The sequence below is a fragment of the Opisthocomus hoazin genome, chromosome 22, assembly GCF_030867145.1.
Source record: "Opisthocomus hoazin isolate bOpiHoa1 chromosome 22, bOpiHoa1.hap1, whole genome shotgun sequence".
In the NCBI taxonomy this organism is placed as follows: Eukaryota; Metazoa; Chordata; class Aves; order Opisthocomiformes; family Opisthocomidae; genus Opisthocomus; species Opisthocomus hoazin.
In genome coordinates, this window is record NC_134435.1 from 560685 (window position 1) to 586062 (window position 25378).

Genomic DNA, 25378 nt, shown 5'->3' on the forward strand with positions numbered 1-25378 from the left:
GCAGCACAAACCCCTCCCGAGCTGCCCAACTCTGTGAGCAACCTCCTGCCTTGGTGCTCAGACGGCAAGTCCCGGTGGCTGGCCACCAAAACAGGAATTGCTGGGGGGGGGGGGGGGGGGGGGGACGGGGGGGGGGGGACCCAACCAATTTCTCATGGAAGAATCAATCCCTCCCCACCCCTCACCTCAGAGGAAGAGATCCATGCCCAATACAGAAGACACAAATACCTCGATGCCACCATCTCCTATTTAAGCAAAAGCCTGAAGAACTAAACTAGACAATAATTTTGCTTGGCACGCCGCTGCACGTATGCTGACCTGAACGAAGCTCAATCCGATGCTGCACTGTGCCACAGGAACTGTTCTTGCCAAACACAGCCAAGAATTTAGGCGACATGACTTCAGTTGTTTGCTTTACTCGGAAATTCACAAGTCCAACAAAATCCAACAAAAACTGGCATTAGGCCTGTACAGTCCATATATAAAAAGGGTTGGTTTATTGTAGTTCAAATACATCAACTGAACAATCCCAACATTTCAAAATTAAACTTTAGAAACACAAGTTTAACATTCAAAACAGGAGTATAGTTTACAAGAATTGCCCGGAGGGGAAATCCACAGTCTAATCCAGAAGTATGTAAAGATCACTTTATCGTAAATAAAAATGTGTTTATACAACCGTCCTGTTCTGCTCCAGTAACCACTGTTGTTTACCAAGTGTTTCCAACTGAGTAAAAATTATTAGACAAATCTCCACCTGGGCAGAGCAACCTGATTTTGCTTCCAATTCATGGCCAGGGTAAGGAACAAAGCAGACCTGTGAACAAATTTAACGTGGTCTCTCAGTCCTAATCCTCCTCTCTCATTCCTAACTCGGGCTGTAATGGGTTTAGTTCCATTGACAAGGGTGAAAGCAAGCAGAGGATGGGGACTTGTGTTTCCAGAACGTGGTCTTCAGTAACCCATAATTTAAGCGTTTCGCCTCCTCAGCCAGGGCCTGGGGGTGACCCTTCGGAAGCTGGCGGCACACACCTAGCACGAGTTCAAACCGCACGCGTGGTCATCCTTAAGACTCACAGGTACGACGCTGCCGAGACAAACGCCTCCAAAGATCAGACATCCACACCTCATATACAGATACTGCGCTGCTCTGAGCTCTGAAGTTACCAAACACAGCCCACACGTTCGGGTTTTTGTCAGTCATGCCCCGAAGAAACTCATCAATACCTTTAACGTGGGTTTTCTGTCGTTGGCTCCCCCCCTCCCCAAGACCATTTTACGTTCACAGATGCTGCTTCTTCCTCTGCTCCTCAGATGGTTCTGCAATATATTCACGGTAATGTATATGTATAAACCTGACAGATGGCTCATGCAAGCTTTTTGATTTAACAGATACTCTTGGCTGAAGAGTATTTCATAACTATTTTGTTGTTCGTCTTGTAGGCTCTGAAGCTGTGGGTGGTGGAGGTGGGCCCCGACGGTCCAGGTCATCTACGTAGGACACAATGAGTTTGCGTCTCTCCTCCGGTACGCAGTCGAGTACCAGGTACCGTTTGTCGTTCTGTAGTATCTTCTCTACATCTTTCAGATGCTGATCTGACTCCTGGATCAACTTTTTGGATCTGAAAGCAAGCGTTAGAGTTACCACCCTAGAGTGGTCCCGGGTGCAGAGGACGCCCCGGAGCCCGCCCGGCCCCAGCGGCGGCCGCTGCGAGCTCAGAGGAGCTGCCCGCAGTGTAACAACCACAGGCAGGGGCGGAGGAAAAGCAAAGCAGGGACCCGGGTATCGTCCGAGCCAGCAAGACCCGGCTTTGGGTCAGGACTGGGCACACCACCAGCACTCCACGCACAGGACACAAAGGCTTCTTGCCACACCGGTGCTACATTAATGAAGCACCATGGAAGACTCACGCCTGGCTGCAATGGGCTTGTACAGCACGACATGAGCTATACAAATGCTAAAACCTAGAGGGGACTGAAAATAAATTAAAAAAAAAAAAAAAAAAAATCAGAGTTTTACATCCAGCATCTAAATGAGGCAAACAGAATTTGGATGTGGAGGTCTCAGCTACGGTCCAGCCTGACCAACTGTGTACCCCACCAGCTCAGAGCACCGTGGTTCAGCTCCCTGACGGCAGCCGCACATCAAACCACAACTCCAACACACCACAGTGCTGACCGCAAAGCAACCACGCAGCTCGTTAGCATCCACATAACTTAATTTCATTTTGTCCCTTTTAAGTAAACTCGTATTTCCAATGGGAAACTTATTTTGGTCCATACCCAAGATTCTGTATCAGCCTTACCATCCCCTGAAACGGAGTGGAAGAGCCAACCGCTCTGTAAATCCACCCGCCTGCACCGCACACCCTTTCAATGAAATCCTCCCTCAGAAACCAGGCAAATTATTTATGGGGTTTTTACAAACTTTCAATGGAGCCAATATTTCTTTGCTGTCTACTCCAAAGTCCCGAAACAGTCCTCCCTTCAGTATCGACCCCTCCCGAGTCCAAACCAAGGACGAGCACCAACACGAAGAGGGCCCTCACCACAAAACGAAGTTAACGCCCGGCAGCTCGCGGGCTGTTCACACAGCACTGCCCCACAGCCGGAGAGAACCTCGCACCTCTGCTGGTTCGATTCTCATTACTTGTTAGCCAGCCAGCAGAAGTGTCAAAATAGAGCAAAAAGAAGTCTCTAACTGCTGCAGACTTTTTTTTCACAGGTTATGAAAGGTTGTAAAAGGGTAACTTAAGACATCAACTTATGCTAGGAGAAAAAACACGACATCAGTTTGTTGCCATTTACAGGAAGAAGCGCAATAAAAAGATTAGTCTTTTGTTGACATCATGCCACGCACCTGTACGTTATAAATTTGGTCTCTTTCAATAGTGTTCGGAAGTCAGCTTTGGCAGTAATGTATTTGTCTCTAATGTATTCCTCAAACTCCCTTTGTTTTTTCTGAAGGAAAAAAGGTAAGTTTAAACACTGAATGCAGATTAAGTACTTCACACAAATTCACATACTAAACATAAGCAATAATTACATGTTAATTATACTTTTCCTTATCTGTTACATTTTTAATTTAAAAAAATCTTATTTAAACAATAATAATTCTGTTCACATAAAGCAGAAACCACTCCAGCAGCCATTAGCTTACTTCCTCCGTACCCTGCACTACACTGGAAGTCAGCAACAGTCACACAGACCACTTACCCTGTCACTTGAAGAAAATTTAATGCACCTTGGATCTTCTTTAATGATTTTTTTCACTTCTTTCCATGTTGATGTTAAGGTTATCTTTCAAAAGAAGCAAAAATAGTTAAATTAAAAGAAAATTAAATGCTAAGAATATAGAATGTAAATACTACCGCATCTGAAGCTTTTAAATACCTCCCAAGTCCACTGACAAAGTTGTTGCTGTATTTTTAAGAGTTGGGTTTTGATTATTCATACTACTACATTTGTATTTTTAATTAGTTGACTTTATACTTTTCTTTCGTATTTTGAGATGGCGTTTTCAGATCAAAGTCCTCACAAACACCATTTACATACCAAAGTCTTTTTCTAGTGCATATTTATGTATGTGACTGTTGTTAAAAATTACCTATGGAAAACTTGCTTCAGAGTTACATGTCTGCCATTTCATTCTATCACACTAAAAACCTGCCTAATGTCTTAAGCACTTTTGACTAATGCATTAAAAAATGAGGTAAAAACTTTTGGGACTAAAGTTGTCACGTAACTAAAAAAGAGTAAGACTCGCTAAAGCCCCACAATACACAGAACAGGCGATAGATTTCCATAGCATTACACAAGTTCAGATTCAGTAGGACAAGATAGAGCAGGAGAATATCAAAACAGATGAACTTGGTAAGATTATAAACTGATCGTCATTAAGACAAACACACTGGATATCTGAAAGAGCAAGATGCCATACAGTAAAGAGTATCAAATAACTCAGTGCTGAAGAAATGTTAACCTCCTGCAGGAGACAAAAAGATCACTGATTAGAAGTTTAAATGTAAGTGAACTGTACGTTAAACCGAAACAACACTCAAGATAAACAAGGAAACCTAATGCACAAGCTTTATTATGAAGAAGAAAAGACAGTGGTGAAGCAAAGGGGCCCTGGAAATAAAACTAAACAAATCAGACTGTGTGACAGAAAAGCAGAAAAAAAGAAATCACAATGGGCTGGCAAAGATTTGACGTTCAAATATATACAGCTCTTACTGCTGAAGTTTCATCCAGAAGTTGCCTAAAGTGTTCCCTCTTCTTTTTGGTAAGTGCTTCAATGTGTTCATTAAAGAGCTTTTCTTTCTCTTCTCTTTCTAGCAAGGACCCAGATTCCCATCGATGATCTTTGCGTAGAGTCCTCCTGGTATCAGACCACGACACATCTGAAGAACGCACCTGAGCCAAAAGATGATTATTTCTTTAAGCTATTTTTTCCCACAGTTTACTGATATTTCTTATGTACTACTTAAGGTTATTTCTCTTGTTTTAAGCTCATATTAAAGATTAAAAAAAACCAAAAAACAAAACCAAACCAGCTTTTAAGTAAGAGATGGTAGTAGCTTCCCCACAAATACTAAACATGGAGTGGCAGAAGGAATTACTTTGCATCAGTTCAAACGCAGACGGAGATACCCCACTGACCTGGCTGAGTATCCTCTCGAAAAGAAAAATCCAGCACCCTCCTCCTCCGTGCGTAACAGACTATATTAACCACAAGTGGTCTGGAAGGGCAGCTTCAGAGATAATTATTTCCAAGGAGACACCAGGAGCTCTGCAGTGCCGTGCTCCTAGCCCAGAGAGCATCCTTGAGGAGCTGCTGCTTTATGGTACTAGTGTACCACCAGATCAGCAACGAGCTGTTTACATCCTGCCCCCTTATACAGATTTCAGTGCTGAAATGTGGAACTGAGCACTAGTAACGTGTTTGGATTTCGTATCCTACACCAGGGAGCAACAGCGTAGTACACATACTGGTGAAAACTCGTTTTGCTAATCCTGCCCCCTTAGCAGGACGTTCACCATAGAAGAACTGTGCTCTCCCAGATTAGCTTGACCAGGAGAACAAAGGGAACACAGAACACAGCTGAGAGATGGTATGACAAAGACACTGTGTTTGGAGCACGAAGAGGAGAGACAACACAAAAATAAGGGGACTATTCCTAATGCTCAACAATCTCTAATTTTCCAACAGACATACAGAAGTTTACAGCAGCATGACTGAAAACCTGCCATCGCCTGTGAGACTCCAGCAAAACGCAGCAGGAGTAATGCCATCACCCAACAACCCGGGCAAGACACCAGAACACAAACCCTAAACGCAAAGCCTTCGCTTCCAGCCAAGGCAGAACTCCCAACAGTGAGTGGAGGGCAGTGGGGAGAAGACAACGGGATTCTGTTTCTGCATAAACTTAACTACACAGGCCAAACAGATTTTATGCAGTGCAACACTTAGAAAAAAGAATGCACTGACAAGCTGAGAAAGCCTGTCCATATCTCACCATGTCAGACAGAAGCGCTTTGAAGTTTTGTATCGCTTCTTCCCGTTTGTGCTGCTCACGTTCTCTATCAATTTCCTTGGTTTGCTCTGAACGAGCTTTCTGGACTTCCCTTTCTCGTTCACGCAAACTTGCCTCAATGCGAGCTTGTCTCTCGAGCTCCTTTTCTTTTTCAGAATCTAAATTCTGAAACACAAGAACAAACCTTTCTCAATAAAAACAACACAACACCTTTCATATTCTCATTAGACAGATAAGTAAATTACAGGGTTATCAACCTAAAGGCATCTCGGAGCAAAATATTTCAAAATGATTTGAGATCTATGGACTACAAAATTTTGCTTCAACAGCTATGTGGAAGCATTCTAGGGTTTACACGGGGCAAGAAGTTTGGTCACAACGCTGAGCTCAGAATGACCATTCTCAGGACCATGATACTTGAGTCCAGTGACAAACCCAACTGAATAATGACAGGGCGGGGGTAGGGTGGTGTCACTATTTGTTAGCCCAGTTTTACATCCCTAACCATTCACTGCCTGGAAGGGAAAGGCAGGAACACTGGGCTAAGAGCGACGAGCCAGCGAAGGAACTGTGTATGAACCATCTATATTCCTGAAGGAAGCTCAGCTGATAGAAAAATCACAGCGAAGGAAACTCTGCCCATCCTGGCAGGAGGTCATCAGTGGTGTCTGTATTTTCTGAAGTTCTACAGCCATTTTTACAACCAATGGCTTTACAGGAGTCTCTGCTTTTCTTGCTCTGCTGGATAAATTCTCCCAGGTATCACGTGTGTGTATGCACGCGTGCGTACAAATACCATGAACATCTGCAGCAGCACCACCACCAGCAGGGATAGTACTTCTAAGTTTCAAGCTGTAATTCTGGGGTACTTCTACAAATAACTGTGGCATAGAATCCTCTTTAGTATGGAACTAAAGCACATATTAGTCTGTCTTCTAGTTAGTTGCTTCACACACTAACAGAAATGTGACCGGCAGAACATCCAAAGTTGTAATTCCAAATGTCACATGCATACCTTAGCTATTTTCTCTATGTACTGTTTGAAAAGATCTTCCCTCTGCGAAGAGCTATCCACTGCTTTGTAACGGGGGTCAGTCTCTACTTTGTCCTTCACTTTGCTCCAGCGAGACTGACTGTCCAGGTGGTGATTAGCCAGTAGCTCAAAGAAGTCCATTTTGATCTGTTTTACAGACAGAAACAGAAAGACAGTACTTGAGAAAGACACTTTCACACCCAACAGTTTGCTCTTATGAAAAAAGGAGTCAACTTACCTCCAATAGAGGGAAGAATATTAATACTACATACCATTACAATTTAGAGAAATCACTAAAACTCTGAACTGAGACATAACCACGGCTAAAATTCACTTCCCCTTGGGACAGTTTTGCTAAAGCAGATACATTAACAAAATCTGCTACATCTAAGATGGGCTATATTCTTTAAGGAATGATTCACCAATAGTTTTTATTATTTTACTCCAATTTAAGCTTCATTTTTTCAGCTTTTTTATATAGATATCGAAGTAACAAGTTACTGGCTCTGCATTATAGCATTTTGCATATTAATACTACAGAAGCTATGTAGCTTTACAGAGGGCTCTAGACAAACCAAGTATTTATGGATTCATCCTCCAAGTGTACAACGAACAGTGGTAAATACTTGGATCTGCTGATAAAGAGCAATGTCTTACGATGGATCTAACCAATAAAGAATTACCCATATATGGTAATTAAGTAAATTACATTTAAGATGGATATGCACATATATAACGAAAGCTTAAGGAAATGTTTTAGTCTGCTTTTTCAATTGGAAATAGGATGTCAGCACTCTGACCATAACAACAGCTGTTGCCAAAGGGCTGGCACAGAATCAATCGTATTATTTTTTTTAATCTCAAGACAACTAGCAAGACATTTTCATCCAAACTCCCTAAACCAGCAGTTGCAAGAGCAACTGCTGTGACTTTATTACATCTTTTTTCTGGGGTAGATGATCTCCCTGTTCCTGCCGCACTTTAAGCACTAGGTATTTTCTCCTTTTTGTTTCCACTACTTTACGCCTTAGAAGCCTGGTTCAGCATTTAGGCGTCCATCTCTCCGAAGCAGAGAGGCGAGGGGCTGGTTCACCTCTCTTGCTGAGTGCCAGGGATTGACTTCAGGGACTCCACATGCAAGGTGAAGCATGCTGCCTTCACAGCATCCCAAACCCTGATGGTCCACAAAAAAAAAAGTCCTTATGGCACACTAATTGGAAAACAAAACCCCAAAAATCCAAAACAAAACAAAACCCCAAACAAAAACCCAAACTAGAAGGGCTGGCCAAACTAGGGGATGGGCTGGGCATTAATTTTTCACTATGCATGTCCTCCCCTCATTCCTTTAAATAAAGGAAACCACCAGAAGCAGTTTAGCTCCAAAACACTGAGGTTCACAAGGGAAGCGAGCAGATGGACAGGAGAACAAACTCTGCCTTTCCAGAGAACTGTCACACCCCAACTCTCGAGATGTGTTTAGTTACAGAATGCAAGAATGAAATGAAAATCGAAACCAGCATTCTGCAGGCTTGCCCACCCATAGTTTTAGCTCTTCACAATATTCATATAAAAGCATAAAAGGCTTTATAGGCTTTTTTGCTTGTTATCTTAATCTCTCTGTTAAGAGAGTAAAGGAGAGATTAGAAAACAACTGGTTAGTGCCAGTGGGAAGTTGCTCTACATCTACAGCACTATCACTTTTTCTCAAAGTAGCTGAACAAAATGCTAAGCAAACCATTCATTCATCGTAAAATTCAGAACGTTGTTTCAGAACATCTTAAAACATGCATGCAGTATCAAAAATATGAAGCTTTCTAAGCCATGGCATCAGAAATACTTGTTAAAAATCAAGCGATTCTCATTTCCGTTACTACAGAAGTCTATAAAGTAAGGGTATCTCCAAGTTCCTGCACCAGTCGCGCATGCGTATGGATCCACTCCACGGGTGAGACCTGCACGCCCGCAGCACCGCTGGCAGCACGCGGCACTGGCTGCCGCACACAGCCAGGCCCACCACCACGGCCCGCGGCAAGGCCAGCAGCCCCCGCCCCGCCGCACAGAGCTGCTGCTGCACTGGCCACCGACCCCGGCGAAAACCAGGAGGGTACGGCCAGTGCCCTCCCGAGAAAGACGAATGACTCTTCCAGACCTTTCATGCTCTTAAAGCACGGGTTTAACTTCAGTCATCCGCCACGTATATAGCACAAGTATTGCAATTTGGTTTTAAATAAAAAAAAGGTGAAAACTTCTCCAAAAACTGAGTCAAAAGCATCTCACCAGGGAACAATCTTTAAAGTCACAGCTGGACAATGCTGTAAGCTTCGTACATCTGCACACAGGAACCAGCTCCACTAAGCGGAGCATTGCCTCAGGCAGCTGTGAGCGCTCTTGGCACAGGACAGCCGCCAGCGCGGCGGGCGTGGGACGCTCGCAGCTGAACGTCTCCCCAAGTCTGCGTAAAGCGGGAGGTCAGGCTCATCTGCTGGCACGGCTCGTCTGGAGGAGACGGAACCACGCTGTGCCCCGGCACAGCACGCGAGCAGCCTGGCCAACACCGCCAGCTGCTGGTCCCTCCCCGACACCCTCAAAGCCCCGCGCCCTGCCTCACCTCTGCCATCTGAGAAGTGTTACCACTGAATTTACTCACTGAAATTAGCCACATGAATAAAAACAACCATCTGAAAAGCTGGCTGCTCCTTCACCATCCTATACGGCATAACTCAGTGAATCCAAACATTATGTAATTTAAAACCCTTACATTAAAGATTTCTGTAAAGTTGATCCTCCTTAAATAAAGATTTTGGATTTTTAAAACAGACTGAGAAAGCTTCAGGTTAAACGCCTTAAATTTTCTTTTGTGTTTTAAGCATTTTCAAAATAAAAGGAAAATAAGACTGAAAATATTTCAGGTGTATTTAGAACTCTTTTTTTTTTTTTGGCAGTTAACACATTGCAGGTACAACTCTCATCACTTCACAAGGAAAAAAACTAAAAAAATGTAAAGTACCGGAACTGCGGAGGCTAAAGTCACCACACAGAGATACCAATTCTTTCCTCACTAGGGAATCCCATAATATTTGCGTGTCAGTGATTGACAGCTGTCAGACTGAACTGATTGACAGGCCGCACAGCACATAACTGTAAAGTCTATCCACTTGTTATAAAACAGAATACATAAAATGGTTACAAAAGGCTTTTGGAGAAAACAAAAAACATTATTTCAAAAGCAAGCAAACACAGTCTGTCTTAACTTTTCAACTTTAGAACAATCATGCAACAACAAAACAAACATTTACTTTCTTTAAAGTCAACTGCACTACTGAACTGCAAGAATGATTTAAAATTCCATATTCATAATCAAAATGCAGTATGTAAATGTCTAGTTTTGAACTACATCAGATCTCTTCCAAAAGCACAATCATTGATTGAAAATATCAGCAGTAAGTCAACATTTGAAGAAATCCGAGTACAGAATCAAAACTAGACCAGAGTACTTAGATTAAGAAATATATGCAAAACTTACTGAACAACGAAACTGTCCCCAAATCTAACCTGTTACTGAGCATTTTTCTCTTCTGTAAGCATTCTTAGTAGTTGAAATTTGCAATAACTTTATACTACAAAATAAACATTGCAGACTTTAAATGTCAAAAATGATTACGCTTTAGAGGTTATTTTCTCCACTCGCACAACACACAGGGACATTCAAGGAAGTGGCGGCGTATTTTGATGACAATATTTGATGCCACGGCCACAGCAGCCTGCTTCCCCAGCGGTGAAAGCCTGCTCCCTGCTACTGACAATATGGTCAAATGACATTTACAATTCATTAATCTTTAATAGCTGACCTTTAATTCTAATAAGCTGCAGTTTATACATAAGATATATTTACTGAAAGATTAAGAAGTCACTAAAGTGCTAGCTTTTAGACGGACAGAGAAGATACGGAAGCTGCTTGAAATTTAAATGGAGCATCCTACAGAGAATTTCAAGTGTTTACTGCCTCCATTGAAGGAACAAGGAGGCAATGGCCAGTTCTGGGTTTTCCAGCCAAACAGGACAAGAATTCTTTTCATGCTTCAGGATCATATAACTTAAAAAAAAAAGGCATTATTCCAGTTAAGAATATAATGTTACTTGCTTAGGTAAATGAAAAAAAGAGTGTGATTATTTGAGTAAACTCAGCTTCACAAATAAATCTAAGTTCAATTCTACACACTCTAAAAGTCAGTATACCTGCAAACAGTGGGTTCAGAAGCCGTGAACTGTTCACATTGCCAAACCTCTACAGAAGGAGACGGACCGTGCCTCCGAGGAGGCTCGCTAGAAACCAAGCACTGGCTCTGTCCCATCTCACTCAGGCTCGCACCATGCACACTGCTGGAACTACAAAAAGTCACCTTACCTTCTCACCCCTGGTCTTCGAATCTTCTTTTTCCTTCTTTCTTGCCGCTGTGATAAACTCATTAAACAAGGCCTCCCGATCTTTCATCTTTTCAATTGCCTTGAACCTCGAGTCTTTAGCATGCTTGGCTGCAAATTCACTAAAAGTAGTTCTGCAACAAAATGGCAAGTGAACTCATTTGGCAGAGCTGTCTTTGCCGGCAAGCAGGTTCAGCAGAGAAAATTTCTGCTGCTAGAATACATGCCAGAGCACAATTAAAAAAAAGAAAGAAAAAAAGGCAACATCCTATGGTCTCACTATAGAGACGTTTGACCAATGAACTATATAGAAAGGCGCAGGTTGAGGCACACGCATGAAAGGTATTGTTAGAGACTAACAGGGGGGTTTGGTTTGCTCATCTGAATACAGCAACCTGCAGAAAGTGCAGGCGTAGGAAGAGAGATTACAATGCAACCAGGAAGAAGAAAGGAGAAAACTCAGTTGTCTACAAAAATCTTTTTATGTGGGTTAGCAGTTCAGCCACCAGTCTGTCCAGGTATTTCACAGCTGTGAAACTGAATATTTTATGTGCATTCACTTGCAGCCAAACCATGCTAAGAGTTCACCAAGAAAATCACCTTTTGGTATTAATCACAATAGAACACTGGCTGAATCAATTTTTCCTCCTACAGTGAACACTGCATAGCCTAATCTTAAGACACGTGGAGATTTTTAAACACTATGGGCAGATGCAGCAATACTGGGCTTTCAACCCATTATTCCCATAGCATTCCCTGACCGTTCTCTCACCTCCAGGGCCAGATTCCAATCTGTGCAGTAGATATAGTACTGCCACTTACCTCGAAAAAAACCACTACTGTGCTTTTTCCAAGCTCTGATGCAAATCTGGCCCCAAGAATACGTGAGACACTTATAATCATACGAATGTTTTCATCACAGCATGGAAATAATTAGACTTGGAAAATCCAGCCTACTGTTGCTGTAGGGTAAATTGAAACAAGAAGAGAATTTGGTAGCTTATTCAAAAAAATTAGAAAGTGAATGTACAGCTATACTGAAGAACAAGAGCTGTTTAAATGAAGTGGAACACAAACTCTTAAGCATGTTGGACTGAGATAGATGACAAAAACCCAGTCTGGCACTCCCAGAAGTACAGCAATATCTTTAGACAAACACTGAAACCAGAAGACAAAGGATAAGATTAAACAAGACAGTATTTCAGCTGGAACACTCCCACCCCAACCCATAATCAGACAAGAGTCAGTCCCAACACGACACATCGGAGATATCCTGGAAGCTGAGGATACTACACTCAACATAATAGTCCATGTTAGTCTCTGAATTACATGTAAACTTATTACTGATGAACTTTTTCTTAAAACATTTCCATGCCTCCATTCTTCCCAGCCTACTACTGTTAAAACTGCTACCCTTAGTATTTAAAACACCTGTCCACTAATTTAAGAGTTCTTAATCAGATTTGAAGTAATTTAAAAGTTAACATAACACTGACTTCCACCAGAATTCCAAAAGAGGTCACTGAAAAAAATTAAGCCGAAGTGAAACAAATGAGTTGTTCTTTCACTGTAAAAGAATTAATGCCAGATAAGCCAAGAGATGCTGAAAGAGAATGATTCAGAGCTCATCTGGTGACATAAGCACATATTTCATGAATGCTACGCAAGAAAGCTGTAAAACAAACAGTTCTAGCAATAAAATCTTGAATGTTAGTACATTCACTGTCATCACCCCGCAATTACCACTGCAAGTAAGTCTGAATTGGAGGGATATGTACTGATTTCTGTATTAAAGCAACCAGAACATGCCATCATATTATTTTTAACACACTTTGTAACCAGAAAAACATCCCTTCAGCCCTCCCCAAACTGAAGAAAACCCCTAGGACTTCTCAAAAACTACTAATAAGATTACTAATATCCTTCAGAAGAAACAGGGTTATTAAAGAAAACTTGTGGTGGATCATGAGGCCTTTCTCACAAACTGGACAGCACGCTGGGGATTTCTTCAAAATGACTTAAAATATGTAAATCATTATAAATCACAAGTTCTATTATTTCATGGGTTAGGCGAATACAAGCAAGCAAAAGAAGTTTTCAACAGTATCTGACAGTTTTTCTCCTCTCCGCCCATTTTGGAAGAGGTTAATCTACCTAACACCACCCAACATACTTTGTTCTAATAAAGCTTATGCATATGAACAAGAAAGAAGCTCCTACCTTGGATTAATCTTTGCTTCTTCCATCATTTTCTTGAAATCCTCCTTGGCCTGCATTATTTTGTTTTTCTTCTCCTTGCGCTCTTCTTCTGCTCGGGTTTTCACATACTGATCAAACACCTACAGAAACACCAGTCGCCGCCATAAAACATACAAACCTGAAGCCACATAAGTAAGCTCTGGGCAAGAGGGAGGAAAAATCCCATTTCTTTCTTTTTCTCCTGTTTTCCTTTCCTCTCACCACAGAACCAACATAGATGAGGTAGAAAGAAGGGTTACAGACTCTTTGTATTTGAATATGCAAATTACTGCAATCAGCTGAACATGTAGCGTATGGTATCAAACACGTAATCTGAGACCTGTGAAGAAGTTTCTTACGCATTCATGCTATGTTAGCATTTTTCTGGGTCATACGTTTAAGACAGCAGACCCTGCACTCTTGAAGTCTTCCATTTCCCTACATCCATTTGACGAAAAGCTTGTGGAGTGACAACTTGCTTTACAATAACAATGCGCTTTAGTTTTTCCCCCCAACTGCTTTTGTTTTTTTAATAAATAGATAGATTATTCATTATGCAAATATTTTGAAGAGATACTGATGATTCTCACCATTCCATTCAGGTTTTGGGAGCTCCCTGTACGCATACAACTTTCACTGTGTTAAAATATTACATCTTCCAACCACAGGAAAAAGAAAAAACTACCAACCCACTTCTTTTCTTGCTGGCTTCTTCCATTTCCAGACAAATCCTAACGATAACAAAAATCCCTTGCAACACTAATTAGTCTGAAGGTTAGCAGGAACAAAAATAGCAGACTGAGAACTTAGATAAAGCCTGTAATAGCTGTGTCTGGATGGGGAGCGAATTTGACTTCTCTTTTACCTGTTTTCTTTCTTTCGGGTTGAGAAGTAAGTAACGAGGATCAAAAACTATCTTGTGTAGCTCTTTCTCCCATGTTGAAAAAGCAGAGACCTTTAATTAAAAAAAAGTCAGATTTTAACTAACGGTTAAGTTTCCTCACATATACAGAAGTTGTACAGTTTTGCTTGAAAACTATAGGACATCTGATAAAAAGAGGGAAACGAACTCATCCTGAAGTTTTCATCACTAATAGATGATGGAGGCTGCCACAGCAAGTTTCGACACTAATTGGCTCTGAAAACTTCTAAATAATAACACACGCTTAATCACTACTACTCTGCGACATTTAAAAAAAGGACATCAGGAAAAAACCTTGAGGTTCTATGTTCTCATATCCCACGCCTGCTCTACACCTTTTCTAAATGTTACGAGTGTAAACACTTCTACTACAAAAGAGATTGATTTAAACACATTCAAGCTCATCTTAAACAAGCTTCTTAAAACTATCCCATAAAATCCAGTTACTGAAACTAAATGAAAGCTGCATAGGCAGCTGGAACTGCTTCCATTTTTTAAGGTTACTATATAGATTTATATTCAATAGCCTAATTTATCTACCAAAAGTGATTCATAACAAGCAGATTTCAAATTTAATTAACTAAAAGCAAAAAGTCTCCCATTTAAGGATAAAAGCGTACAGACTACAGTGGAACTTACTGCTTTTCTCACGTAGGAACATTTCCAAAAACACTAAGGATGTGTCCTGTTTGTGTGTCCCATCTATTTTCAATGGCAGCTTTCAATTATGTAATTACTTAACTTGGAAAAAAAGTTTAAAAAAAAAAAATCTGTCTTGATACTGTTCAATTTCAGTTACTTAGCAATCAAAACTTTGCTACAACTGTAACATTATTTGAAATACAGTCTTGTACCAAGTGCATCCATTAGTCAGGGGAAGGATGAGATTGTTCTTGCACAAAGCACCACAGGTTCTGACTTCACTAAGAATCGAGCCCTCTGCCTGAACCTCCCCTCCCTCTCTCCCCTTCTCACACACACACACACACACACACACACACACACAGTTTGCTCTGACCCCTCGTTCTAGAAGCATGTCCTTGAATTGTTTCATCCGAGCCTCCAGAGGGACGATGGCTCTCTCTCGAGCAGCTTTGATTTCAGCTTCCATAGCAGCCTCCTTCTCTGAATCAATATCTTTGTTATCATCTTTCCTGAAAAAAATTAAACATAGTGTGTAACGTGAGAAGTAATATGCCAGCCCCGTAGGTTAGAAATTGAACTACGCGAGGACAGAATGGACGTAACCGGTTACTTCAGAAGCACAGGCTGACAAATCATGCAAGCCATTCTTTGAGACTTGGATGTGAATGCTTTATACTGAAAGAGCTCGAGAACCAAGGTATTCTCAAGAACTTCAGTGCCAACAAATGACTCCAGGAAGTCAGCACATTCTGGTTGTATTTAATGGTCTTGCCAGATGTGCAACAGATTTTACATTAATTGCACTTGATTTTCTTATCTCCTGTTGAAGACCATGAGGCCCTGTGAAAAGACTATGGCTAAGGGAGTTGTCCAAATTGAGAATACCTTACAACCTCATTACAACAGAAAATGCTGTAATGCAAGTGATACATTCATCCATCAAAGCATTTCTGGAAAAAAAGTGCGCTGTTTGTTGGTCTATGTTTACTAAGAGCAAATGCAGTTCGTCCCAAACAAACTCAAAGCCCTAACAGCTAACAACTTTATGATCATCCCTAAGAGGACACAATAACAAATAAAATGGTAACACTACTTCTAAAACATGTAAGTAACTTGGAGTAAGCGGCATACATGACTTTCAATAGGCAAAACAGACCAAAAGACCTAAACAAACTCTTAAAACATTACAATACAGTAAAAACCGAGTAATTGCTATGAAAATCTTGATGGCTAGATTTTCTGGCAACCAACCCTTGGGCACAGAAATCAACAAGCTAGATAAACAAACAACAGAAGCAAACTAATCAAGATAAACTGCACTCAAAATATTCCTTGGATATACACCGGATAGCTGAAATCCATGTCATCTCCTCTGGAAATCATTCAAAATGGAAATAAATGGTATGTTATCTCGGAGAAATATCCAATGCTTGCTAAAGCTGTTGAAGTAACATAGCAGAAAGCTGATAATTATGTTTACCAGTCCCATTAGTTATTGTTACTGCTGTGCTGCATACAACAGTATACACACTGCTCAGATGAAAAACGTTATTTTTTCTACACAGACCACTTCATATCGAAAAACCAAACTTACTTGCGCTTCTTAATTTTAATAGGCTCATCTTCGTTGGCTTCCTCTGTAGATTCATGCTCTTCTCTAACTGTAACAAATTTCAATAATACCTTAGAATTTATCTTTATGAAAAATTTGTAAATCACAAATGAAGCCTTGTGCAAAAACCAGAGGACAACGTGTGCTACAATAATGTATTCTGACAAAGGAAGACATATGGTTTTTAGCTGCTTTCAGAATAACACTATCGAATTTGGTGGTGGGACTAACGGACTTGTGGCCAACTTTGTATTTAAAAATGACAAACACTGACCTCTTATTTCCAGGGGAAAAAAAACCCAGGCTAAACAGTCTAATAAAGCACATTTGGATCTTCTGATTACCTACTTGCACTTTGCTCTCCTCCAACTACCAAGCCCTCATGTCATCCCAGGGTCATTTACTAGAACTCATGCCAGAAAGAAGTCTCATCTCAGCAGCCTCTTGAATGTTCTCTGCTCTTGGCAGCTGTTTCCAAAACTGTATTCCAGCTGATGTTCTCTAAGTTAAATCCTCTTCTGTGAGAGCCCATTTGTATATTACGATAAATCTTTTCTGGCCCCCAGATTCCTCTTGCTTACAAAGCAAATACAGTCCCTTTTTTAGTCAGTAAAAACTGTGGGGTTTTTTCAGCCTGTTGGCATTTGAAAAAAAAAAAAAATTCACCTTGTTAGTATCTACTTTCTTCAATAGGCTGTTTTTTTTCCAAAGGATTCTATAGATCTGCATTCCCACCAGCCTTCTTAAATTCCAAAGCTATATACATTTTTCAGTACGTCCTTACACTCCTCACGTATTCAAACGTTACTAGCTTTGGAAACCAATACAAAATAAGTGATAAATTATATTCAGACTTCTTAAGGGGGCAATAAGATCGCTCTTACTGAGTTTTTTTCCTTCTTCCATTCCTTTTTTGTGAGGAGGTTCTTGAATAATTTTGTCCACATCAGCTCTTCCAATTAGGTCATCTGGTCGGTCCCACATAGAAAGACGAGTGGTGGGGTTATAGAAGAAGACACGCTCATCACCAGTCCACACGACACACCTAGATATTTAACAATCAGACAGGAAGTCTGGTGTTACCGCTGTCCTCATTCGTTCTGTGTACCTGCTACCGCACTCGGAGACTGCGGCAAACGTAACGGTGGCAGACAGACCCGGGCTATGCCCACTGCACAACTGCCAGACAGCGCTGCTGTCCAGTGGACACTGAATTACGGCTTTTCTCTGCTAGCAGATTTGAAATGCATTTTTAAAAACACTTTTTATCAAGAGCTGCAGTATATTCGGTTCTTCTCTAGAAAAACATTTTAGACAGCTGACTTCGATTTTGGAATAAAATGTACCTCATCTCTCCGATGCCCCCCAGAATATGAGAAAAAGCAACCGAATGATCTTGCCGGAATTTGATAAATGACAGGATGAAAGAACTGCAGAGATAATTTGAAGGGAGACAGTTTTAAGCATCAAACATTAATAAAAAGCATTGATGGCTAAACTGCAAAAATTAAAACAATAATATCCCTTTACCATCAGTGAGATTTTTACCTTGGTCATCCAAACGTACAAAGATGATTTACATATATTACAGCAAGAGTGACCCCATCCCGATATTACACACATAGGCACCTCATAAGTACTAGGCCAAGGAAAAGGATTTAAAAAAAAAAATAAAAAAGAAAAGACAAAGAAAAGGATTGTTTTGGCCAGCAGTCACACCTGTTCCTTCCCCATGGCATAAGAGCAAAAGCAGTCCAACTTTTTTTTGGCCACTGTTTCATACCAGATCAGGAGGAATCAGTGGCAGATGAAGGGGCTGGGATACGGAATCTGTACTGGCAACGTACCTCACAGGACTGCACTCCGCGTGTGGCAGAAAGACTATACACAGACCACTGGACATCTGAGCACTGGCACAGTGTGAACAGTGGTGGCTGGTGGAACCTGACGTTACTTGAGACAGAAGCGTAGCAAGATCAGGATCTGCATGCACTATTACTTGTTCTAACTGCCCAGAGACCCTCCTGGTAGCTACAGGAAACGACCTTCCAGTCCCCCCGTAGCACGCTGCAGGGAGAAGTGGCACCTACCATGGGGTTCCTGGAATAGGAGTGGTTGCAACCGGCTTGGCCTTCTGAGCAGCTTTTTCTTCTTCAGTCATTTCTTCCTCTTTTGGCTCCTCAAGGAACAAACAAGTTACAGGATTGAGGCAATGACAGCTAGCTAATTATTTATTATAAAGTAACTATTTGTTTTAAACAAGTAAATGTATATTCTAAACAATGCTAACAAACAGCTCACCATTACATTTCATCCATGCTTAAAACAGAAGCATTGGAATTTCAACAGTAACTGCTATCTCAGTTCTGAAAACCTAAGTGTTTACCTAACTTCTGACTTCAGTGAAACCCTATTTAAATGCTCTCCTAGATCTGCATGAATCCTTGAATCAAGGCCTGAATGCAGGGGCAAGGGTGTAGTTTCTCATAAAGAAATTTTGATTTATTCTTGAAAAGAATCTACTTAAAAATGAGATAAGGAGTCTGAAACAGTCAAAAATCTGCAATAACCTTTGTAGCAGAAATAAGCAAATTAGCAACTACCTCAAAAGTGAACAGGGTAGAGTGGTAATAAAAAGCAGCAACTGAATTCTGTGCTTTTGCCTAGTAAGCTACATCAAAGTTCACAGAAATCAGTCTAAAAGCTTTAATTTTTAATCAAACACCTTAGCATCTTTGAGAATTATGCTTTCTCAGAATGACAAAATGCCTTACACGAAAAAAGTTAATTCATTGCAGTGTAAACACTACAGACGTTTTCTAGGACATTTGTTCCTAACAGACTACACACTTCTAGCACATGGAGAACATGTAAGCTTTGTTTCAAAACTGTTCAAAAGAAAACAGTAAAGACACAGAATAAAAAACTATTAGTTTAAAGATTTCAAACATGCCAGACAAGTTTCACTTTTCTGAACATCTCAAAATCAGCAAAAGAACATCATGTCTATGTTGTGATCAGTGGCACAGAGTCTAACTGCAGGCCTGTAGCTACTGGGGTTCCCCAGGGCTTAGTACTGTCTTGTTCAGCTTACTGATCCACGATCGGGATGCAGGGACGGAGCGTACCCTCAGCAAGTCTGCTGGTGACACAAAGCTGGGAGGCGCAGCTGATACACCAGCAGGCTGTGCTGCCCTTCAGCGAGGCCTGGACAGGCTGGAGAGTTGGGCGCAGAGGAACCTGAAGTTCAACAAGGCCAAGTGCAGGGTCCTGCACCTGAGGAAGAACAACCCCATGCACCAGGACAGGCTCGGGGCAGACCTGCTGGAGGGCAGCTCTGTGGAGAGGGACCTAGAAATGTTGGGGGACGACAAGTTGACCACGAGCCAGCAGCGTGCCCTGGTTGCCAAGGCCAGTGGTCTCCTGGGGTGCATTAAAAGGAGCGTGGCCAGGAGGCTGACGGAGGTTCTCCTCCCCCTCTGCTCTGCCTTGGTTAGGCCCCATCTGTGATACTGCATCCAGTTCTGGGCTCCCCAGTTCAAGAAAGATGAGGAACTACTGGAGAGAGTCCAGCGGAGGGCTACAAGGATGAGGAGGGGACTGGAGCATCTCTCCTACGAGGAGAGGCTGAGGAAGCTGGGCTAGTTTAGCTTGGAGAAGAGAAGGCTGAGAGTGGACCTTATAAATGCCTCTAAATATCTGCAGGGTGGGGGTCAGGAGGATGGGGCCAAGCTCTTTTCAGTGGTGCCCAGCGACAGGACAAGGGGCAACGGGCACAAACTGCAGCAGAGGAAGTTCCAGCTGAACATGAGGAAGAACTTCTTCCCTCTGAGGGTGACGGAGCACTGGAACAGGTTGCCTAGAGGGATTGTGAATTCTCCTTCTCTGGAGATATTCAAACCTTGCCTGGATGCGGTCCTGTGCAGCCTGCTCTGGGTGACCCTGCTTTGGCAGGGAGCTGGACTGGATGATCCCCAGAGGTCCCTTCCAATCCCTACCATTCAGTGATTAGCTAACTTTTTTTCCATGTTCATACTAATTTCTTAACTCACATACTCAGTACTTCTCTTTTAAATGTCCTTTTTTTCTTTGTGTTAAAAAAAAAAAAAAAAAAAAAGAAAAAAGCTATGAGTCCGAAAAGGAAGGCTTTCAAAATCACCCCAGGAATTTAAGAACTCAAATTACTAACCATGTCTCCTGTCAATATGCCTGGTCTACAGATGCATCCACACCTGTAGGATGTAGGATTCAAACTGGCGATACTGACTATTTGGTTGCAAGGTCTTTTACCTCCTTTATAAGTTCTTTTATAGGTTCTTCTTTTGGCTCTTCTTCTTCTGTCTCCATTGGTAAAGGCTCCTCCGTAGGCTCTTTAATTGGCTCTTTAATCTTCTCTTCCATTTTTTCTACATAAAGATAGAATTTTCTTTAGTGTTATTAAGAAACTATTATAGAACCACAATAGATTTATTTTTATTGGTATGATTTTCCAAACACAAAAGCCAAACAAAACTTATTTTTAATGCATTTGCATAACTTTCTGTCTTTCTTGGGCTTTACAATGTCTGCTATAAAGACGTGATTTTCTCCTGTACCAAGACCTACTTGGGACTGGAAAACAAAATACTGTAAGGCATCTTATTATATTAAAAATCTAACTAAAGCGTACCAAGAGAGATAGCTGAAACACCAATAAAAACACCAACCAACAGCTGCAACCAACAGTGCAACACTGAAGACCACTTTCAGATTTGAAATGCTGTTGATAAAAAAATAAAAATCAGAGAAAATTCACGGAGAATCATCTGAGGATTGCTCTGCATCCATTTAGAAAGAATTATAAAATGGATAATCCTCACTGAGCAAAATTGGTGTTTGCTGTTTTAGAAGTTTTCACTGCAGTAAAAACACCTTTTATTTGAACCTGAACTATTAAAAAGATGGGTATTAATTAAACCAGCCAACTGTGTAATTGTTCTAAATTTCTCTAAACAAAGATTTCGTGTAACTGAAAAATTCAGCAGACAATAAAAGGAAGAACGATTTGGGTCTGACCAGATTTATTTTCCTAGAAGGCATTATAAACTGAATAAAAGCCACAGAATTTTTGCCCCTTCTTCCTTACTTATGATACAAGAACTATGTCCCTCCCCTATAACACCACCCGTGACATGGATCCAAATAAACACAACTCACAGAATAGGACTGGAATATGACTTAGAGATGCGGACAGCAGGAGGTAATTTATTTTTTCCTCATATTCCAAATCTGTTTATATACTTCATTTTTGAAGATCTGAAATTTAGCTTCTCAACAACCTTCATTCTTTCCTGGTTTACAGTCTTTAGAATAACTGAATTTTCCCCTCACTTTCTACCCTTCTGCAGTTGGGATCTTCTCAAACACATGAGTACGTAAAGCACTTACTTTCTACTGGAGTGGAAAAATGCATTTACACAAGCGTCACAGGATTTGGAAACAACTCTAGAATCAAATACTCTTACAATACAGTGGGAAACAAAGAAGCCATAATGTTCAGACTCAAACACCAACTCCAATGGATACTTATAATCAGGATTTCTGAATGTTCTTAAGGGATATAAGGGATTAGAAATATTCTCATTCAACTTTTCTAACACAACCATTAATGGTCTGAGCAATTTTGCCTACTATACAGCGATATTAAAAAAAAAAGTACCTTTTTCTTTCAGTTCTTGGGGTTTTTCCCATGTTGACTCCAAGGTCCTGTTGTTATAATAGTAAGTCTTTCCATCTGCTGTTTTGTACTCTGTCCACTCGGAGACTGCTGTGGCCCCAGCCAGCGTGGCCGGGGAGGCAGCAATAGCAACCTGAGGATGGATCATAGGTACGATGGGAGGGGCCATGCCTGGCAACACACCTGTACGAAGAAGAAAAGAAAACAGAAAAAAGGAAAAAGGGAAAAGGAAAAAAGGAAACAGTAAGTGGCAATGAAGTACCCAAGAACCAAAACCTAGCACTTTACTGACATAATTTACAAATAATCAACCTAAATAAATAAATAGAGAGCTTGTTTTCAGAATTAAATTGGAAACCAATGCATTGTCACTAAATTTCCTTCCAGTGTTTTACAGTCAGTAATGTCCATACTAACAGGCAAATTAGACAGCTTTAAATTTTAGAGTAATGTGTAATTCTGCACAGCAAAAAGCTTGTTAATTTTTAGACATTTGCTTTAATACTTCAAAATGAAGGGCTCTAGTTATTAAAAAAGTTTATTACATGTCTTCAGCAAATATTTTTTTTTTAAAATATACTCCGTTGTTTAATTATGCTGTCATTTTAAGTGATATTCCTATTGCTCTTGAAAAAAAAGACAACAGTGGCTTGAATTTGAGCCATGTAATACGAAGCAGAACTTTGATAGACCTTAAATCCTGACTTAAAAACAGTTAACATTAATTCAGAACCTCGGATAAAAACTGATGAGCACAAAATAATTGCAGATTGCGTGGCGGTTTTGTTCAGTACTGCAGATTGATTGGAAAAAAACTATATTATTCACATCCTAAAGCAAAATGGCAAATAAGTATCCAAAGATAAGAAAGCCAAAATGCTACATTATCCTATTATTTCTCTAATTATCCCAGCAAAATGGATTTACTGAACATATTTTGAATGACAAGTTCTAGAAAAACAAATCGGATAGAACTACGAGATCATAATTTTGAGCTTTTAGCATTTATATGAAAAAGTCTATCTTTTTAAATAATGGAAAAGCACACATTACACATTGCCATAAAGTATTCTCAGCAAGTGACCTTTCTTAAATCCACAATTTCAAAAACGAAAATTTATACTAAGACACACATACACACACACCAACATGCGAGCACAATCATGTCACTGTACATGTGGAAGTAGGAAAAACAAAAATCCACACACAAGAAACTAGCAACTAAGAAGTATGGGCATGAAGAGATTCACAGTTATTACAGAACTCAATGATTACAGGAAACTGTACTGGATTTTTTGTATGAAATAAGCTAACACTAACAGTTATTTGGGAAAGTTATTTCCTGGCCAAATACGATATTTGCATTTATACTGCTTTTGAAAGTAAAGTATAAATACTCATTCAGTTGGGGAAGCAAATAAATAAATAAAAGATAAACAACAACATTCACTACCATGCCAACTTACAGACAAAACGAACTAAGATGGTTTTGAAAATTACCGGTCTTGGTGGTAGCGACTGTCTTTACATACGGGCAGCTGACTATTTGCATCATTGCTACACCTGTAAAACGGATAAGCAAGCATGTTGGAAAGCTGCCATTGTATGTCAGCTACCACTGGGAGTCTGGATGCTACGGATTTCCCGCTACAATTTGGAATGCCATTTTCAGCTGGCAAAGAGAAAGCCTCCCGGCATGAAAATGTCAATTCTTGTCGCTCCAACATTTTTGCCAGATCAGACAGAAAACCAATTTTAAGCTGCAGCAACAGTTTCTGCCTACTTTAAACCAGCTGTTTAGCAAATTATTGGGGTGTCATTAAAAAGAAAGTATTTCAATGAGGACTCAGGGGTTTAAGTTCATTCAAGGGGGAACCCAGCTCTCCTTGTAAGGCGGTACCACGGGAAAGCATTCTGCTAACGGTGCTGTTTCCCACCGACAGCCTTCGCTCAGATCCATCGGGGAGCAGCAACAAAGCAAAACTAAGGGCCTTTGCTGTGTTCAGCCTGCTGCTGCCTTTGGAAAGCAGTGGTAAGAGCGGGGCAGATTTCAGCTAGCCAGACCAGCAAGGCACGGCAGGGTGAAAGCCAAGTTCAGCCCGAAGGGAACGCTGAGGTTACGAGAGTCATTACAGAAAGGCTAGAGGTGGAAGAACTGGGGCAGGGGAAAGAAATAAAAGCAACGAAGCTGCAAGCAGAGGTACACAAAGCTGCACTAGGTCAGTGGCAGCAAACATTTTCTTTATTTTTCATTATCAAGAACATCAAGAGCTGAAAAATGCTCTAAAAGCAGCGCAACTAGCCCTCAAAAAGGTAGCATCATGCACTGTTCTGCTCTCCAGCTCATTAAGAAATGACATAGAAAGGCCACAAAGAGGAAAGCATCTCATCCTCTTCAATTAGACACAAAATTCAGTAGGAAATTAGACAAACGTAAGGGGAACGCATTTCCAAAACCCTTTATTTTAGGGTGCAGAAGGAAACTGTAGAAGTTCTCTCTACGATGGTTGAGTCTGGACACTCAGAAACCGAAATACTTCAGAAACTTCCCCTTAAATATTTTCAAGTCCATCAGCTGAGGTTGGAAATCCTCCAGTGCAAAGTGAAATTAAACCCCTGTGTTTATAACCAAAGTGATTTCTGCTATTCTTCATTAGAGATCTAGTGCGGAAAGCATATAAAGATACTGCCAATTTATTTAAAATATTGTTTGTGAGAAGACAGAATTGTAATGTTCTTTAATAATAATTTCAATGAAAGAATCCAAAACTAGTTTTATAAAAAAAAAAGTATGAATCGAGACACAAAAACACCGACTCAAACAGCACCGAATGAAGTGTTTGTATAAATTTTGGGGGAGGTTTCATGTTATGTACTTGAAAATGAATCTGAAAATTCGTTTTGTTAAGGAAGTTACAGCATGTCTTAAAACTGGGTCAGTATAAATAATTCCATCTGCGGGATCACTGAAATTAGAGATACTGCAGCGCAGATAAGACTTAGCAAATACCCAATCTGTTTCCTCTGCCAAGTTAATTCTCAAACACACAACTAATTTTTAACATAGGAATTAAGAGAAAGCAGACTTACTTTTTAAGATCTGAGATTACGAGATATCACTAATCGACTCTTCCATTGTTCCGTCTTACTACAGTATAATACAGAGATTAACTTTGAAACCACTTGACAACGGTATTGTTCAGCTGTCCCTGTAACTCGAAAGCAATCTGGCTGATACTACTAGTGCCGAAAG

The 25378-nt window shown here is 40.7% G+C and overlaps 1 protein-coding gene across 5 annotated transcripts in view; it reads right to left on the minus strand.

The window, feature by feature from the left end:
* Window positions 1-474: 474 nt before the first annotated feature.
* TCERG1 (transcription elongation regulator 1) overlaps window positions 475-25378 on the minus strand; it is a 35125-nt gene continuing 10221 nt past the window's right edge. For 2 of the 5 annotated variants that reach the window (XM_075441461.1, XM_075441464.1), the window contains 16 exons: window positions 23626-23688; window positions 22108-22308; window positions 20700-20815; window positions 18500-18588; window positions 17294-17454; window positions 16392-16458; window positions 15171-15306; window positions 14096-14185; window positions 13213-13331; window positions 10976-11126; window positions 6553-6717; window positions 5520-5702; window positions 4237-4416; window positions 3217-3300; window positions 2861-2961; window positions 475-1622 (listed from right to left, as the gene is read on the minus strand). In XM_075441461.1, the coding sequence (XP_075297576.1) occupies window positions 1421-1622; window positions 2861-2961; window positions 3217-3300; window positions 4237-4416; window positions 5520-5702; window positions 6553-6717; window positions 10976-11126; window positions 13213-13331; window positions 14096-14185; window positions 15171-15306; window positions 16392-16458; window positions 17294-17454; window positions 18500-18588; window positions 20700-20815; window positions 22108-22308; window positions 23626-23688 (2108 nt within the window). In that variant the 3' untranslated portion in view covers window positions 475-1420. The remainder of the gene's footprint in view (window positions 1623-2860; window positions 2962-3216; window positions 3301-4236; window positions 4417-5519; window positions 5703-6552; window positions 6718-10975; window positions 11127-13212; window positions 13332-14095; window positions 14186-15170; window positions 15307-16391; window positions 16459-17293; window positions 17455-18499; window positions 18589-20699; window positions 20816-22107; window positions 22309-23625; window positions 23689-25378) is intronic. The other 3 variants (XM_075441465.1, XM_075441463.1, XM_075441462.1) reach the window with 2 other exon arrangements.